Raw genomic sequence first — 18,345 nt, 5'->3', positions numbered from 1 at the left:
ACCATTAACCAATGATCGCCCTTGACGGCAGAGCGCGCTGGTTACGAGCCGGGAACGAGCTCACAAAGAGCACGCGCATTTTTTGCGGTCCGGAGCTGTAGGAGAAACACAAATTAACTCAGTGACACAGACTGATGCGACAAAACCAGTAAGTAGGTGTACAGCGTACACTGTATAGCACACAGGAGTATTAGCTTATTATGTACACGTTGGTAAGTTGTCTTGTGGCAACTGACTAAACAAATGAGAGTGCTGTGTGTGTAACAGCGCGACAAACTTTGCCTGTCCTTTTATTAACTGCACAAGTAGTGCTGGTCATAGCTGCTAGCTCACTGGGTAATGGTGTCATGGGTCTGTAGCTCTGTCCACCGTTTTAGTGAACATATTTAGTTTTAAAGTAAGTTACAGGGCTTTTCCTGCCTTTCAGGAGGGCTTATATTTCACTAAAAATGATGTAATATGTAATATTTTAAAGAACATACTTTAAGAAACAGATTATATTAGATTTATATTTTAAATATGACAAAATGCTCATACAGCAGTAAAATTATTGTATCTCTACAGTTTAAACATTTAATAAACTTTCTGCCTGTAGAGAGTGGATAGTCAAACATACATTATTTTATATTTATTATTTATTTTTGTATTCTTTTTACTTTATTATTATAGCACTAGGAATAAATAATAAGGGAAGGATTCTGGATCAGCTCCATGATGGAAACTTGTGGCCATAGTATATACAGTATTCTGAAGAAGGTCTAAAATGTCACTGTGCGTGTGTGTGTTTTATGTATATAGATTTTTTTTTAATTATTTCTCATGATATAACACAGTCCAGACATGCCTCTTAAGGATGTTTCTATAACATTTTCTATCATTACTTTATTATGGATTAGGTGTGAGAGTTTTTAAGTTTGGACAGTTAAATAATAGATTAATGCAATAGCAAATTGTGTCTTGTTCTCAGATGGACAGCAAGTGGAGAGTGATAGATGAGATGAGGAGATGGAAGGAGGAAGAGAGGCAGAGTAAGTTACAGGGCTTTTCCTGCCTTTCTGGAGGACTTACATTTCACTAAAAAGTTTCTAATATGTATGTCCACATAATTATGCATTATTATAATTGTGATATTTAAATATGATATTTATTTTAACCTCCTAGGACCTGGCGTCCACATATATGGACATCACATTTTGGGTTATTTAGACCAAAATACTCAATTTTGCTCTACAAGGGCCTGATATCCACTTACGAGGACATTATATTGCTACTGTTCTATCAAAATTTCAAATGAATATCCTCATATGTGGCTCTCATTTTTCCTAGAAACAAAAATCAGGTAAAAAAAAAAATCAGGTAATTCTTTGTTTTTACATTCATCTGGTCCCAATCAGCCCAAATGTCAAAGAGAAATTAAAAATGCATGCCGTGGAAGAGTTTGGGTCTTAGGAGGTTAAAGAACATACATTAAGAAACAGATTATATTCGATTTATATTTTAAATATGACAACATGCTGATTTTACAGCAGTAAAATTATTGTATCTCTACAGTTTAAAAATTGAATAAGCTGTCTCCCTGCACAGAGTGGATAGTGAAACAAATGGAATCATCATAAATACATTATTTCATATTTATTACTTTTTTTTCTCATTGCTTTATTATTGTAGCTCTAGTAATAAATAATAAGGGAAGGCTTCTGGATCAGCACCATGATGGAAACTTGTGGCCAGGTAACATTAACACATGTACCAGGTGTTCAATGTGCCCCTTTTTAACTTTGAGCACCCACCCCTTTATTTATTTATTTATTTTTTTTTTTTTTTTTTTTTTTTTTCTCTCTTCTTTCTTTTTCTCTTTTTTGGGGCCATCCAAAACCTGCACCCACAAAATTGGGCGCAAGAAATGGTCCAATATATCTTTTTACGCTGACGCATTAAGAATTTCTTTCTGGAACTTAGCCCAACTCCTGAAAAACAACCCCACGCTATAGTCTTTCCACCATCAAACTTTAAACCTGGCACAATATAGTCAGGCAAGTATACGTACCCTGACAACTGCCAAACCCAGATCCGTCCACTGGATTACCAGATGGAGAAATGTGATTTGTCAATCCAGAGAACATGTCCCAACTGCTCTATAGACCAGAGGTGCCATGCTTTGCACCACTGCATTGGACTTGGTGATGTAAGGCTTGGATGCAGCTGTTCAGCCATAGAAACCCTTTCCATGAAGCTCTTTGTGCACGCTTCTTGAGCTAATCTGAAGGCCACATGAAATTAAGCAATTGACTCTGCAGAAAGTTGGCAACATCTGTTACTATAGACCTCTGCATCCACTCACCTTCCTCTGTGATTTTCCTGATCTACCATTTTGTGGCTGAGATGATGTTTTTCGCCTGTTGCAACAGTTGACTGTGGAATGTTTAGTAGTGAGGAATTTTCATGGCTGGACTTGTTGGACAGGTGACATCCTATCACAGTACTACACTAGAATTCCCTGGGCTCCTGAGTGTGAAACCATTCATTCATAAATGTTTGTATAAGCAATCTGCATGCCTAGGTGCTTGATTTTATACACCTGTGGCCATGGAAGTGATTGGAATACCTGAATTCAATGATTTGGATGAGTGAGTGAATACTTTTGGCAATACAGTGTATTTTATTTTTTTTATTTTACATAGATTGTTTTTCTTTATGTAAAAAGCAATAAAAAAAAGAGATTCCTTAAAATCTGAATGTGCTTCTGGTTTACATAAATCATTGTGCACTACATTAGACAATAAGAAGCAACATTGGACAACAAATGGAATCATCATAAATACATTATTTCATATTTATTACTTTTTTTTGTGAGAATGCTGTTTGTAGATTACAGCTCAGCATTCAACACCATCGTTCCCTCGAAGCTGGACAGGAAACTGCAGGATCTAGGACTGAGCAGCTCCCTCTGCAGCTGGATCCTTAACTTCCTGTCTGACAGACGCCAAGTGGTCAGACTGGGCAGCACCACCTCATCCCCATCACACTGAACACTGGTGCTCCACAGGGGTGTGTACTGAGCCCTCTCCTGTACTCACTCTACACACCTACGACTGCACGGCCACTAACAACTCCAACATCATTGTGAAGTTTGCGGGACGACACTACAGTGGTGGGTCTTATCACCAACGGTGATGAGACAGCCTACAGGGAGGAGGTCAGCGCCTGACCCACTGGTGTCAAGACAACCATCTCACCCTCAACGTCGCAAAGACAAAGGAGCTGATAGTGGACTTCCGGAGGTGCAGAGGAGTACACACCCCCATCACCATCAACGGCGCCCGCTGTGAGAGAGTGAGCAGCTTCCGCTTCCTTGGTGTACATCTGGCTGAGGATCTTACGTGGTCAGTACACATAAACAAGACAGTGAAGAAGGCGCAGCAGCGCCTCTTCTTTCTCAGGAGACTGAAAAGATTCGGCATGAGCCCCGCATCCTCAGGACCTTCTATCGCTGTGCCATTGAGAGCATCCTCACTGGATGCATCACCACCTGGTATGGCAACACCACCGCTTACAACCGCAAAGCTCTCCAGAGAGTAGTGCGGTGTGCTGAACGGATAATTGGAGGTGAGCTTCCCTCCTCCAAGACATCTACAGGAAGCGGTGCCTGAGGAAAGCGGGAGGATCATCAAGGACTCCAGTCACCCCAGCCATAAACTCTTCAGACTACTTCCATCAGGAAGGAGGTTCTGCAGCATCCGTCCCGTACCAGCAGACTGAGAGACAGCTTTTTCCACCAGGCCATCAGACTGCTGAACACGTCATAGACACCTCACCCTCACTACTGGAACTTCAACATTATGCACTCCATACTGTACATTAATGCCACTGTTTTGCACATACCTACCTCTGTATATTTTATATTTTATATATCTTATTTTATTGTTTACTCTATTTCATTTGTAAAACATGTATATACACACTCACACACACACACACACACACACACACACGTAGAAAAACATATTTAGTACACACATTCAGTAATGTATATACCTTTATATATGGTACATATATTTATTACTTTTAGATTAACCATTTTTATATTTTGCTTGTTGCACGTTATTGTATTTTGCACAACTCTGTTGCTTGTGAAGCTTGCACACAAGAATTTCACTCGCATGTACTGTACCAGTGTACCTGCACATGTGATGTGACAATAAAGGTGATTTGATTTGATTTGATTTGATTTGATTTGATTTTTCTCATTGCTTTATTATTGTAGCTCTAGTAATAAATAATAAGGGAAGGCTTCTGGATCAGCACCATGATGGAAACTTGTGGCCATAGTATATACAGTATTCTGAAGAAGGTCTAAAATGTCACTGTGTGTGCATGTGTGTGTTTTATGTGTATAGATTTTTTTAAATTATTACTGATGATATAACATTGTCCAGTCATGCCTGGTAAAGACATGAGGAGGAACAGTGACAAAAGGAGCTGTGTGAGGCTACTAAAGGCAGTGGATCCCTCACCAGCTGGATTACAAAGAGCACAGGTAACATTAACACATGTACCAGGTGTTCAATGTGCCCCTTTTTAACTTTGAGCACCCGCCCCTTTAAATGTATCTGCACGGCCCTGGTGCAGAAGGTGTCGATGAAATTCGACTTTGCTGTGAAAATGTTTTTGAAGGTGCCTTTACGCTTAAGATATTAGAGACGCTGTCTTCAGGGTTTATTCAACAAATTTTCAACAACTCGATCATCATGAGCAGTATTGTTTTGTTCAGTATACGGCTCGCCTGCTTCCTGCAACCAAACCTTTACATTGTCCATAAAAAACAGAGAATGCTATCAGCTTAGACTGAAAATGTGCGGTTTGCCTTTTCACTTCATCTTCTGGCAGTGGCAAACTTAAAATAGATTCTTGCAAAGCGATTGCATCTTGATAGCATTTAATAAGCATCCCAAATTCAGAAGACACTTCCTTAACATTCTCATGTGAGGTCATTAACGAGGAAATTTTCCCCATGTACTTAGATGCTTGCTTATACGTTGAACTCCGCTTTTGTTGACATGTCTTTATATACAAATCCAAACCTTTGGGCGTAAATTTGATGCTTCTTTTCTCTGCTTGCATCTGAGTGTCATCCTCTTGTTTACTTTTAGTATCTGACATTTTTATTGTTCTTTTGAATTATTTCAAACATTCCAAAGATGCACAGCACATTGAGAATCCACAGCATAAAGCACAAACATGACATCCATTTACCTGCTGATTGCAGTGAGCAAACATTTCCACAACAAGCGTTGGCATGTTTCAATTAGCGATCCAATTATGCACCAATTTAGTACAACTTAGTTCATCAGTCTTTGTAGTGAAATAATGTCTTCTAGCTTCACTGTTAAACAATATTATCACTCACCAGTTTTGATGAACGATTGACATGTTGATCCAGGCCTCAAGCACCAAATCCGTCTGGATTATTACAAAGACGATCCAGTAACTTTTGTTCGAGTTCAACAGTGATCCCTGAAATCCATATATCCAACATATCCATTAATTAAGGATTATTCCTTTGGTCCACGGGGCGGGTTTTTTACTTTGTGTAGTGGCAATTCCTTTTGTTTGACAAACCAAACATCCCACAATTAAAAATCCACAAGCCACTGCTGCACTGAGATACTATTTTGTACGCAGGGAAAAGAAGTCCACTGTCTAAACTTGAAAGTTGCGTTTTTATAGTTTATTCATCCAGTTTGGCAAGCAATAACAAGATCCATTTTTTGTTACTTCCTGCTGTTTCTCCTGCTCTGGTAAAAAAAAAAAAAAAAGGCCCACCCCAGTGCATGCTGGTCCTATACCAGTCTCTTTATTTATAGAAAAAAATGGCCCAACAGCTCTTACTAACTTAACAAGGTAAACATCAAAATAAAACAAAACATTGAAACAAATATTAACGCACAAATAAACTTGTAAATAAACCCAAAAATATAAGTAAACTAACAACAAACTTTAACAAATTTCAAAATAATAAAAATAAAGAACAAATAGCTCCAACACTCACCTTGAGGAGCATGATATCGTTTTTGTGTCCATCATAGCCTGGATGCTTTAAAGATTTGACCACAAGGAACTGCTGCTTCGTTGGCTCAGTACCTGTCAGGGAATCAACTCCCAGCACGACTGTGGGTATTCTACAAATTGCAGCAACATTTATTATGTTATCAAGGACCCAATGTTAATAGTTTTTCTTCCACGAAGCACCTATTATGATATGTAGAAAAACTGATAGAGAGATTTTTTGTCAGTTCTGCAAATGCTGCAGATTAAATCAAACAACGTGTCTCACAATGTGCTGCTGTGAGTACAAAGTCCTCTCTCACTAGTGCTCCTCCACACAAATGGCGACCTTGAAGTTGCACTGAGGCCATGTAGGGGAGTGAGTGGGGGGCAGCATCTCGGCCTCCAATAATCCGAGAACTGTCAGCTCCTGAAACATAAACTACGACGTCATGGGTTTATAGCAATCCAGGACAATATGTAATTAGTAGTAGGATAGGTAGCAAATAAAAATTGCACAGTGTTTGTCAGATTTTAGATTTTTTTTTTTTTTTATCATAAAAACATGAAAGCTTACCACTGAGGAGAAACAGCAGAAGGAAGTATCTGGCTACCATGGTCACTGGTGAAATCCGCACTAAAGTTTAGGGAAGCAAATGTCTCTTTTTATGTTCTTTTGTATTGCTTAAGTGTGTTTGCTAACATGCTGTAAGGTGTCTTGTAAAGGTCTTGGTAAAAATTACAAAACAAGGTTTCATAATTGATGTTAAAGGGCAGTGGTAATTAAGCTTTAACGGCTTACTAGATGCACACAATGCTCAGGAAGTTTAGTTCATAATTTTTCCTCCTAATTCTAGTTTAGAGTTAACTACAAGTACTAGAGGTGGACGGATCGATTCAAGTATCGACAGCATCGATACCAACACTAGTATTGGTATTGAAATTCAGTGTGTAGCCCGCTGAACTCTGTTAATTATTTCTTTGGAAAAAATAAACCTCAAACATGCACTGTGAAATGTCCGAATCTGTTTGTGTGCCTTAGAGAAAGAAAAATTTACATTCCAGGTCTCCAAAAACCCAGTTTTAAAACGCATGAAAAGCTCAAAGGTGTGTTTTGTTGTGTTAACTAATTATTGTGGAAAGTAAAAATCAGACTGCTATAGTGATGATTAAAATGTGTTCAGAATTTGCAAATTGAGAATTCATCACATTAATCAACTTTGGCAATACTGGCTCTGTATTTACTTGTTATCAGATCGATACTAAAATGTGTAGTGTGGCACAGCACTACTGTGAATGAGGGAAAATGTGAATGTTGGACATTTTTTTTTTTTGGAATGTCCAGGCAATTGTATACATGTTAAATGACAAGATATACATGTTCAAATAGCGTCAATTAACCCACAACTTCAGATTTTTTATTTCTATATGATAATTCTTCATAATTAAACAATAACAACAAGTACTCTGATAATAATAATGCATTGCATTTATATAGCGCTTTTCGAAATGCTCAAAGCACTTTACAATTCGACTATTCATTCACTCTCACATTCACACACTGGTGGAGGCAAGCTACAGTTGTAGCCACAGCTACAGCCTCGTCGGCTCGCTGAGCTCCGCCGGCTCGCTGAGCTCCTGCTCGGGCGGCGCAAGCTCCTCCGGCTCTGGCTGAGCAGGTCCGGGTGGTGCCGTAGTAGCAGGTGGTGGACCAGAGAGTGGTGTGGAGACCTCTGACTGAGGCGATGCCAGCTGCACTGACGGCTGGCTTGCAGCAGCATCTGCGGTGTCACCGTCCACTGTAAACAAAGAAACAGATGGTGTGAGAAATGGAAAAAGTGTCCCCATTGCTCACCACAGCTGGCAGTTGAGATATCTGGGGATCTGGCTGCAATGAGGAGTGCCGGCGGCGTGAACATCGTTTCCGTGTAGACAACGGGGCCAGCGTTTAAGGCTGTGATTCTACCGGCTGTCCGGGCCGGTGAGCAGCCTGAGTCGGAGAGTGGAGGTATAGGGTTGAGAACAGGAAGTCCATGACGACTGGGTTGAGACAGTCAACCAGCCAGGGAAATTTAAAAAGCGTTTCCTGCAGCCACCTCTCCACGGCGCGACGCAACACTTCCCCGGGCTTCTCCCACCACAAGTCACATAGTCTGTAAACTTTGTCCATTACCTCCCTCCTGAGCCTCTCCTCAGAGTCCGCTGGGCCCATGTTTGGTTGGATCATTCTGTCACGGTTGACGCTGGCCAACCGTGGGGATGTGAGGAAGGAGGACCCAGATGCGGAGCTCTGAATGCAAGCAGTGCGTTTATTTACAGTGATTGAAAAAATAACAATAAATCATCAGTGCGTTCCCGACTCCCGTGACATGTCCTCTTCCCAGTGTTAGTGTTTCTTGTCCCCGCTTCTCAGTGTCTGAGCACCCCGTGCTCACTGCCCTCTCGTCTCCACACTTCTCCTGGGGAAATAACAAAGAGGCAGCCGTCAGACACACCACAATGCAGCAGACTGAACTTACTAACTGGCCAAGAGACTAACGTTAAGCCACGCAATGATCCAGCGTCGGAGAGAGCTCCACCACACTCTTAATTAGCTCCTCCAACAAGGCTTGATCAGCTGTGTGATAGTCTTCAGGTGTGGCCAACCGCCTGGCAGGGCCACACCCACCAGGCCTGAAGGCGCCTGGAAACAGGCGCTCCCAGACACACACACACACACACACACACACACACCTGCAAGCAGGGAGAACGAGGGACAGCAATACCAAAAACACATATAGTAAAATACAAGTCCATAACTGCTCAGGGACCCAGGGTCACTCAGATCCAGGTCCCTGACAATATTGGACACCTGTAGTTGCTTTAAATCCTGATGTCTTTGGTTCCTTTGGACCTCATTTTTCTCCTCTTTATTTAGTTTTAGTATCATTAGCCACATGAGGTACTCCCCATCAGACATTTCTTCGAGTCAAAGACTGTTGCATAATTAAATTTTTGCTTGATGCAAAGTGCATAAAGTTAAAAGATTAAAACAAGTTTTAAAAACGGACGTTTCCATTTGATTCAATTTTATATGATGGATTATGCAGAAAAAATAGAACTGGGCTGAAAGGTCTTTTGCTTTATTATGTATTCAGGTTTTTTATCATGTTTTTTTAAAGTAACTAAGTAAAGTAACTAATTACTTTTGAAAATAAGTAATCAGTAAAGTAAAAATTACTTTTTTGGAGAAGAAATCAGTAATTAGTAACTAATTACTTTTTTCAACTAACTTGACCAACACTGCTAAACTATAACATTGCACATTCTAATTGAGTTATTCATACCTGAAAATATCCCTGGATCATAAGAGAGGGTAAACACACAAACACTGATGGATGAATTGGGGTAACACATGGACAGGGATCAATCCACTGGCGATCCATTGGTAGATGACCCACTTTCTCACCTGACCCACAGTCGCCCCAGTAATACACTCCCAGTCAAAAGTTTTGACAAACGTTATCAGTTAATAGTTTTTCTTTATTTTCATGACTATTTACATTGTAGATTCTTACTGAAGGCATCAAAACTATGAATGAACACATGTGAAATTGTGTAATAATGAAAAAAAAGTGTGAAATAACTCAAAACATTTTTTTTTTTAATTTTATAGTCTTCAAAATAGCCCCCCTTTGCTTTGATTACTGCTCTGCACACTCTTGGCATTCTCTCGATAAGCTTCATGAGGTGGTCGTCCTAAAATGGTTTTCCAACAGTCTTGGAGGAATTCCCAGGGATGCTGAGCACTTGTTGGTCCTTTCGCCTTCACTCTGCCGTCCATCTCATCCCAGACCACCTTGATTGGGTTTAGGTCAGGTGACTGTGGAGGCCAGGCCATCTAGCGCACCACTCCATCACTCTCCTTCTTGGTCAAATAGCCCTTAAACAGCCTGGAGGTGTGTTTTGGCTCATTGTCCTGTTGAAAAATAAATGATGGTCCAACTAAACCAGATGGGATGGCATGTCGCTGCAGTATGCTGTGGTAGCCATGCTGGTTCAGTGTGCCTTCAGTTTTGAATAAATCCCCAACAGTGTCACCAGCAAAACACCCCCACACCATCTCACCTCCTCCTCCATGCTTCAAGGTGGGAACCATGCATGTAGAGACCATCTGTTCAACTTTTCTGCGTCACACAAAGGATTGAACCAAAGATCTCAAATTTGGACTCACCAGACCAAAGCACAGATTTCCACTGATCTAATGTCCATTCCTTGTGTTTCTTGGCCCAAATAAAATCTCCTCTGCTTGTTGCTTTTCCTTAGTGGTGGTTTCTTAGCAGCTATTTGAGCTGATTCACATAGTCTCCTCTGAACAGTTCATGTAGAGATGTGTCTGCTACTGGATCTCTGTGCGGCATTTATCTGGGCTCTAATCTGAGGTGCTGTTAACTTGCGATTTCTGAGGCTGGTGACTTGGATGAATTTATCCTCAGCAGCAGAGGTGACTCTTGGTCTTCCTTTCCTGGGGCGGTCCTCTCGTGAGCCAGTTTCGTTGTAGCGCTTGATGGTTTTTGCAACTGTACTTGGGGACGCATTGAAAGTTTTAGCAATTTTCCAGACTGACTGACATTAAGTTCTTAAAGTAATGATGAACTGTCGTTTCTGTTTACTTAGCTCACTGGTTCTTGCCATACTATGAATTCTAACAGTCAAATAGGGCTGTCAGTTGTGTACCAACCTGACTTCTGCACAACACAACTGATGGTTCCAACCCCATTAAGAAGGCAAGAAATTCCACAAGTGAATCCTGACAAGGCACATCTGTGAAGTGAAACCACTCCAGGTAACTACATCATGAAGCTCATGAAGAGAAGGCCAAGCATATGTGTCAACAAAGCCAAGGGTAGCTACTTTGAGGAATCTAAACTATAAAATATATGTAGTTATTTATCAAATTTTTTCTTTGCTACATAATTCCATATATCTTGCTTCATATATTTGATGTCTTTAGTATGTACAATGTAGAAGCCATTAAATGGGAAGCTGTGTCCAAACCTTTGATTGATAGTGTATTTTGAGATGTCCGTACAGATGTTGGGTTTACCTGGGTAGTTACAACTGAAATTGCTATTGAAAGAAATAACGGCAACAGCTCATCTGTTACACACCAGAGGACCACCAGAATTCACCATGTATGATGTCACCACAATTCACTGAAAAAAGTAAAAGAAAAGAAAAATAAACTGTTTCCTCATTAAATGGTTGAAGAATAATAAAGACTTCTGAGGCAAGTCAGAACATGGAGGAGACAAAACCGTGCATGATGTCAGCAATTTGGTTAACTTTTCTTTGTACTGGTGTCAGGGGGACCCCTTTTATGGAGCGGATTGCTGTGTTGGCAAGTATGATTATCATCTATCTTATTTTGACTTTCAACCACATCCTTTATTCAAGGTAAGTTTGTCTGTTTGACACGTATCTTTGCATCTTTATCTTGTTTATCACAATTACAGTTCCTCATTAGTCTGAAATACATTTATTATTGTATGATTATTAATCATTATTTTAGCACCACTTGCTGCTCAATTTTAGTTTGACCTTTGTAATTAAAGACATCTTTTAGTCTCCTGGCTTATTTCATTCAGTATCCTTTTTGACTTCCTGACCTTCTGTAATGATAAATCAAGCTATGTGAAAATTCAGATGTAATACTAAAATTTATCACTATATGAATCAAATGTTGTCAGTATTTTGTTCACTGTTGTTGTAGCTCACTGTTATTTATCAACTTCTTCTTTGGTCTAAATGTTCTTATTTGCACCTACTTCTCAGTTTTTGTGAAGTTAAATAGGATAAATTTTAAAACTTGAACCTTCGTATGTATGATTTCCAGCTTTTATCTTTTACTTATTTGGGATTTTATGAAAAACTTATATCCAGCAGGCGACACAGAGTTGATAGTTAGGACTTTTTCACCATAATTTGAGCCAAACGCTCCTGCAGTTTTTTATCTTTTATGTAATCAGTGGATTGAATATTGAAACTTTAAACTATTCTCTGTAGATATACTATGTGATATTATATATTTTCTTTCATGTTGTATGCATCCTTAAGCAACAGCCCAACTGACTGTAGACTTGTTGAGACGGCAGATTAAGCAAACAGTGTGCACAGTATAATTGATAAACCTTTGCCTTTCTTCTTTTTTCTGATTTTAAAACACATTAAAATCTCTTCAGTTTAATCATACTCGCAAGTAAAGAAGGCTGATATCTGACGTGACACAGCTGAATGATGTTATCTTTGAGTTCTGCAGCAAACTAGATGAACCATAGATTAAAGATAAGCTGTTACGATAGTAGATCAACATGTGCATAAACACGTCTTCAAACTTTCACACTTGTTGATGTATCACTCATTTAGTGTTCTACTATATTATTATATTAATATATTAAAGTACTAATATATTGAATATTCAATATTCAATATTTACTCTGTAAAAAATAATTGTACTTCATGTACTCGTTAGCAATCTGGTGCTGTATAGCCCGAATATGTGGAGAAGGCGTCCGATGCTCAGTCGTTTTAAGATAGTTGAACATTTTAAACTTTCTGTATATATCTTTACATCATACAAATGTGATTCCTTTATCATTCATAACTGTCACCAGTTGGCCATATATGATCATATATGTGTTCATATATGATTATCACAGTAGTTCCTCATCAATATTGACTCTTAATGATTTTTAATTTGTCACAGTGATTCTTTCTCATACAGGTTCACTGATTTGAATCAAGAATAAGTGTAGATGTCACAATGACCTCAGACTACAAATCTAAATATTCTATTTCAGTTTGTGGAAATTGAGCTAAATGCTAAAATGATCACTCTTACAGAAGAGAAAACACAGTTTCATGCAGGGAATATTTTTAATTTCTGTCTTGGCTACATTGACAGAGCAATCAGAAATGCTGACATTTCAATAATACGAAAAGCAAAACTTCAGGGATTTTACTCAAAATGTTTTGTGGTTTTGTAGAATCATATCGATCCATTGGCGGTATTTTGAGATGTCCGTGTAGACGTTGGGTAATTCTGGGTAGTTACAATTGCTGTTGTGGTTGAAAGAAACAATACCAACAGCAAACCCTTTGCACACCAGAGGACCACCAGAATCACCCTATGAGGAGGAAGTATTTTAATTGGTCAGTTTATATTAAGTGTTTAATACAGTACATTTATCAAAAAGAAACCCGCTGACATTGGACAGAATACATACCTGACAGAATCCTTTGCTTGTGCCATATCCACCTGCACAGATAACATTGGCAGGAAGTTGAGGCCATTGATTCTTACAGACTTGTGGGTTAATGACAGACACGTCCACCACCCTCAGCTCACCAACATTTTCACCACCACTCATAGTTTTTCCCCATCCAGCCACCTGGCACACTTCATTTGCTGTTAGATCTATTTCAGCATGCGGAAGTTGAATTACATCGTGTAGACCGTTTGTGGTTGCCAACTGGACACACACAACATAAAGTTAAAATATAAATAAGACCACAAATATATTTCATGTGAAACTGTTGTCAATATAAAGATGTACTTACTTGTAGGAGCATGATGTCATCACCCGTCTCAGGGCTTTCGTAACTGTTATGGACGAATTTTTTTTTAATCTCTGCTATTTGGCCATTCTTGAGATTGTGGTTGCCAAGAACAACATGCGTGGGGTAGCTGAAGGAATAATCATTAAGAGGTTGTCAATTCATTTTCTAAATCTGTTTTAATGACATGAATCAGAGATTGAAGCAGAAGGTCGTCCGTTTAGCTCACTGGTTTGGCAGTGAACCATGTGCCACATGACTGAAATTGAGCAGAGCTTTGCTGCGCATCTTTCCCTGCTCTCTACTCATGTTCCTGTCTAATCTTCACTGCTCCACTATCCAATAAAGGCAAAGAATTATCTTTAAGAAAGAGACTTAAGCAGAAGATGTTTGATTACTCACTCATGATAACAGTGTGCGGCAGTGACCACAAAGTTATTACTGATGAGAAACCCTCCACACACATGACCGACGTTGTTTTGCACAGAGACCATATATCGCATTGAACTCTCCAGGGCTTTTCCTCCATGTATGATGTCACCCCCATGCACTGAATAAAGAAAAAGAAAAAAAAAAGGAAAATTAAATGGATGCCTCATTAAGTGGTTGAAGAAGAATAACAAGGACTTGTGATTCTTACCGAGTTGTCCAAAGCAGGTCAGAACAAGGAGGAGGAGAAATTTCTGCAGACCGAACATGATGCCAGCAAAATGGTTAGCCTTTGTTTGTACTGTAGGAGTCTCAGGCTGAGCCTTTTATAGAGCAGTTTGCTTTGTTGGCAAGTATGATTATCATCTGTCATTTTTTGCCTTTTGACCACTTCCTTTGCTACCTGTATGTTTGCATATTTGAAACTTGTGTTATCTTTGCATGGTCTTGCTTATCATAAGTACAGTGCATCATCAGTCAGGAACACACTGCTTTGCACACAGAAATAAAATTCTTCACAAAAGCCTTTCACATTATTTTACAAATTATTTATCCTTTTTGCTGATAGCAACCTGCAGTCATTTGATGTATTTTTCAACAAGTCTCACATTTATCTGCTGAGGAATCCCAGACCATTCTACTTTTGGCAGATCTCACCAAGGTTTCTCACATTTATGGTCTTCTGGCATGGATCTTGATCTTCAGTTCACCCCACAGATTTTAAAGTCAGGGCGTCGTGCAGGCCAGTCAGCAACATTCCTTTTGGTATTCTGGAGGCAGTTCTTGACCGGGTATGTTTTGGGTCGATGTCATGCTGGAAGACAAAGCAATGACAATGACCCAGTTTTACTGCTGACTGCTTGAGGATTTCTTTCAAAATCTTCACACATCCTCCTTTCTTCATGATTTTTTCCACCTTGAAGAAATCCCTGGTTCCAAATGCATCTTCCTGTTGATGCCTAAAGAGCTCTTTTTTCATCTTATCTGACCAAAGGATGCGCTTCAAGTATATATAATATTTTTTCAGCTTGTCCTTAGTATGCATCGGTCTGACTTGAAAGTTTCTCTTTTTCTTGTTCTGCAAGTCAATTCTTGTGCAGTGTTCTGGTGACTGTCTTCTTTGAGACTACAATTCCTGACTTGTCTGAGTCATTCACTTGTGTCTTGGGAGTTGTTCTAGGGCAGGGGTCTCAAACTCGCAGCCCAGGCTGCACAGGGGCTTGTTCAGATTAAATAGAATAAGACACAAAGCATTAAAATACGTTAAAACACAACAGCCTTAATAAACGCAGAGTAATTTGGACCCAGAAGCAGCGTTCAAACATCATCACTCAACAACCGGATATTGATGTGAACAAATATAATGCAATTTGGCCCTTGAAGTTAAAGAAGGATTTGTTTGTTGTTGAGTACAATGTCAAAATAAGTTCTTTAAAAAGCAAAAAATGAACTAATATGAAGGAAATATGAGTAGAGAGTACAAACATGCTGAGGGATTGGCTGTGTTAGTTCAGTAAGAGATTCAAAAACTAATGTGTACACTTATATCTGTATTTTTATTTTGTTAAATATGAACAAAATGATAGCAGAAGTGCTGCCGCATCTGGCTAGAGACTAAGTACCAATGTGTTTATTTGGTAGTTCAATGAAATGCTTCAGTTAGTTAAGAGTGAAAATTGCATTGACATTTGCAGTTTTGTCTTGTTATACGATATTTAAAATGTTTAAAAAAGAGTATTTGTGGGTGTTTTCTTGATGTTTGTTTGATTTTTTTTGTACTACTTAAACACTAAAGTGGCTGTCCAATGAGATGACAGTGCCAGTGGCCCACAGCTCATTTAAGCTTGAGATCTTTAGATACATCTCTCACTAATTTCCTTTGCATAGTTTTTCACTTCCTACCTCTGCCAAGCTTGTTCTGTACTGCATGGCTCTCTTTGATCATCCTTGATCATGCTTTTCAGTCCAGTTCTTGACACATGGAAAAGCTGTGATAACTTTCTATATCCATCTTCTGCTTTGTTTTGGGAGCATCAACAATTCTTTTTCTCGAGTATAAATGATTTCTTTTGTTTTTGGCATGATGCTGATGTTGATGTATGTCTTTATTGGTATTACTGGTTAGTGTTGCTATGCTGAGTAATGAACTAACTAGTACCACAGCACATACCATACAGATCTAGAGGCAACATCATTAGTGGATTACATTTTGGTTGCATAAGTATTTCTTTTACAATTGTATCTGCTGCTCATTGAGCAGATATGTCCACTTTCTGTGTTTGTTAGAAATAAGTCTGGTTTGTTTAATATTAACACCTAACCTAATCACAAAAACATGATTTTCATCCTTCTACTAAACACACTATGGGTATTTTCACTTATATCCAGCAGGTGATACAGAGTTGATAGTTAGTTTTCTCACATATTAAACACTGATGTCTGACGTGACACATTTAAATGATATTATCTTGGAGTTCTGCAGCAAACTACATAAACCATAGAAACCACAGCATGAAGATAAGCTGTTACTATAGTAGAACAACATGTACATAAACAGGTCTTCAAAGTTTCACATTTGTTGACGTCTCACTCATTTAGTGTTTGCAACACTAATCTGACTTTGTTAGTCAGTATTTTTTAAGAATACTGAAGTACATGTGCTCATTAAGTGTACATGCTGGTGCTGTATGTTTCAAATCTCATTACCCGTCTGCCATTGGAAAATGCTATTTAATATTCAGTTTACTGAGATGTCTGATAAAGCTTTCCGTATTCTGTATTTTGAAAAAGTCCATATCAGATGCTGTGTCATTTCTTTCATCATACAAATGTCACCTCTTTCTCATTCATCCCTGTCATTAGTAGCCAAAGAACTGATTTCACTCCTGTCCGCCTCTACAACCTGATGAATTTCTTAAGGCTATATCTGCTGTGCTGCTGTGTGTGTCTGAATCTCAGAAGGTTATACTATGATATTGTAACACATTCTCTCTATTTTAATGAAAACCTGTGTGTATTCAGTGTTACTTTTCTAAGCTGTTTCCGTACTTCAAAGACCTTGCCCCCGAGTCGCCCTCTAGTCACCAGACTGCTTCCTCTATATAGTCACAGATATGATCAGATCTGATTATAGCTGAAGGCACGAAATGCAAAGACTAAGATTGACTTAGTCAATCAGTACATCTGTTAATGTACTGATTGAAAAAGTCATGTTTAATTATCTAGAAAATGTTGCTGACTCAAATTTCTGGCTTTAGACAAAGATAACCATTTGCACACCGAAAAAACTACATCAGCAAATACTGATACATACACATGAAGTTAGTTTTTATATGTTGCATGTTTGTCTACTGAGATACTAATATAATATTTGTATTGTTTTTCCATTAGGTATTTTTTTTATTTTGGCTCATATTCTCTGCAACATATTTGCAGAGAAAGGTTCGACTTTTGTACCCAGTCCGTGGTTCTCATAGGCTCGAGTTCTTTATCTGCATCATCTCTGTGTCTGCAGATGTGCGGAGTGTAGAGAGATGGGACCCAAGTCCAGATGCTGACGATGAACTTAACTGTGAGTGAACCTTTATTAGCGGCAGGGACAGAATATAAAATGCAGAAAGTGGCAAAGACTAAACTAAAGAAAAACCTAAACTGGGAGGCAACTACAAAAGCAATACAAAGGAACTAAAAGCATGAAAACCTGAGACTCTGGAACATGGAGAAATGCAGCGGGCAATACCCAGACGACCCATCAACAAACAGAGGAAGAAAAAGGGCTTAAATACACAGAGGGATAATGAGGGAATGAGACACAGGAAGAGAGCACAGCTGGGAGAAATCACACTAACATAGCACATGAGACTCTCAAAGTAAAACAGGAAACATGAGACAGGCACAGACATGAACACATAACTCGATTAGACGTGACACAAGGAACACAGGGGAAGCAGAGACACAGAAACCAAGAGACTAGAAATTATAAATAACAATGAAATCCAAGACTACAAATATTTCAAAACAGGAAACACTGGGTCACCGACCCAGGACTGTGACAATGTCAGCATGTTGCAGGGTGTTTGTTACATACTCAATTTCCAGGACCAAAACCCCAATACAAGAAGTCTGGTTTGGCTTTCTGTTTAAAAAAGTCATAATATTTGATCCTATGGGTCTTAACCAACTAGCAATGCAAAGCTTAGATGGACCCTGAGGGGACTCACCTAGTTTTAAGTCCAGGTGTCTTCCCTGCCACCTCTGTTACACCAGCTCCCCTCA

At 39.1% G+C, this 18,345-nt stretch overlaps 1 protein-coding gene and 2 long non-coding RNA genes across 3 annotated transcripts; 1 reads left to right on the top strand and 2 right to left on the bottom strand.

Moving 5' to 3' along the window:
* Positions 1–1,014: 1,014 nt before the first annotated feature.
* Positions 1,015–18,212, top strand: LOC120436252. The gene is made up of 3 exons (XR_005610277.1): positions 1,015–1,028; positions 4,437–4,537; positions 17,585–18,212. It is a non-coding gene; the product is annotated as an uncharacterized LOC120436252 (long non-coding RNA).
* On the bottom strand, positions 6,095–6,740 carry LOC116332424. Its single transcript, XR_005610276.1, has 3 exons — positions 6,623–6,740; positions 6,326–6,475; positions 6,095–6,179 (listed from the first exon to the last, which is right to left on the bottom strand). It is a non-coding gene; the product is annotated as an uncharacterized LOC116332424 (long non-coding RNA).
* On the bottom strand, positions 12,922–14,383 carry LOC116313015 (trypsin-like). Its single transcript, XM_039606938.1, has 5 exons — positions 14,282–14,383; positions 14,044–14,191; positions 13,645–13,771; positions 13,311–13,556; positions 12,922–13,211 (listed from the first exon to the last, which is right to left on the bottom strand). Exons 1-5 carry the CDS (start codon positions 14,337–14,339, stop codon positions 13,047–13,049), a joined length of 744 nt encoding a protein of 247 aa, XP_039462872.1. The 5' UTR covers positions 14,340–14,383; the 3' UTR covers positions 12,922–13,046.
* Positions 18,213–18,345: the final 133 nt, after the last annotated feature.

The sequence above is a fragment of the Oreochromis aureus genome, linkage group 23, assembly GCF_013358895.1.
Source record: "Oreochromis aureus strain Israel breed Guangdong linkage group 23, ZZ_aureus, whole genome shotgun sequence".
Taxonomy (NCBI): domain Eukaryota; kingdom Metazoa; phylum Chordata; class Actinopteri; order Cichliformes; family Cichlidae; genus Oreochromis; species Oreochromis aureus.
This window is presented reverse-complemented; position numbering and strand designations above follow the sequence as displayed.

Bases quoted from the DNA above. Each gene is read 5' to 3' on its own strand.
- LOC116313015 (XM_039606938.1), bottom strand. From the start codon at position 14,339: ATGTTCGGTCTGCAGAAATTTCTCCTCCTCCTTGTTCTGACCTGCTTT. The intron at 14,192-14,281 runs GTAAGAATCACA...TTCTTTATTCAG, and splicing joins GACCTGCTTTGGACAACTCG to TGCATGGGGGTGACATCATA. The intron at 13,772-14,043 runs GTGAGTAATCAA...TTATTCCTTCAG, and splicing joins GCCGCACACTGTTATCATGA to CTACCCCACGCATGTTGTTC.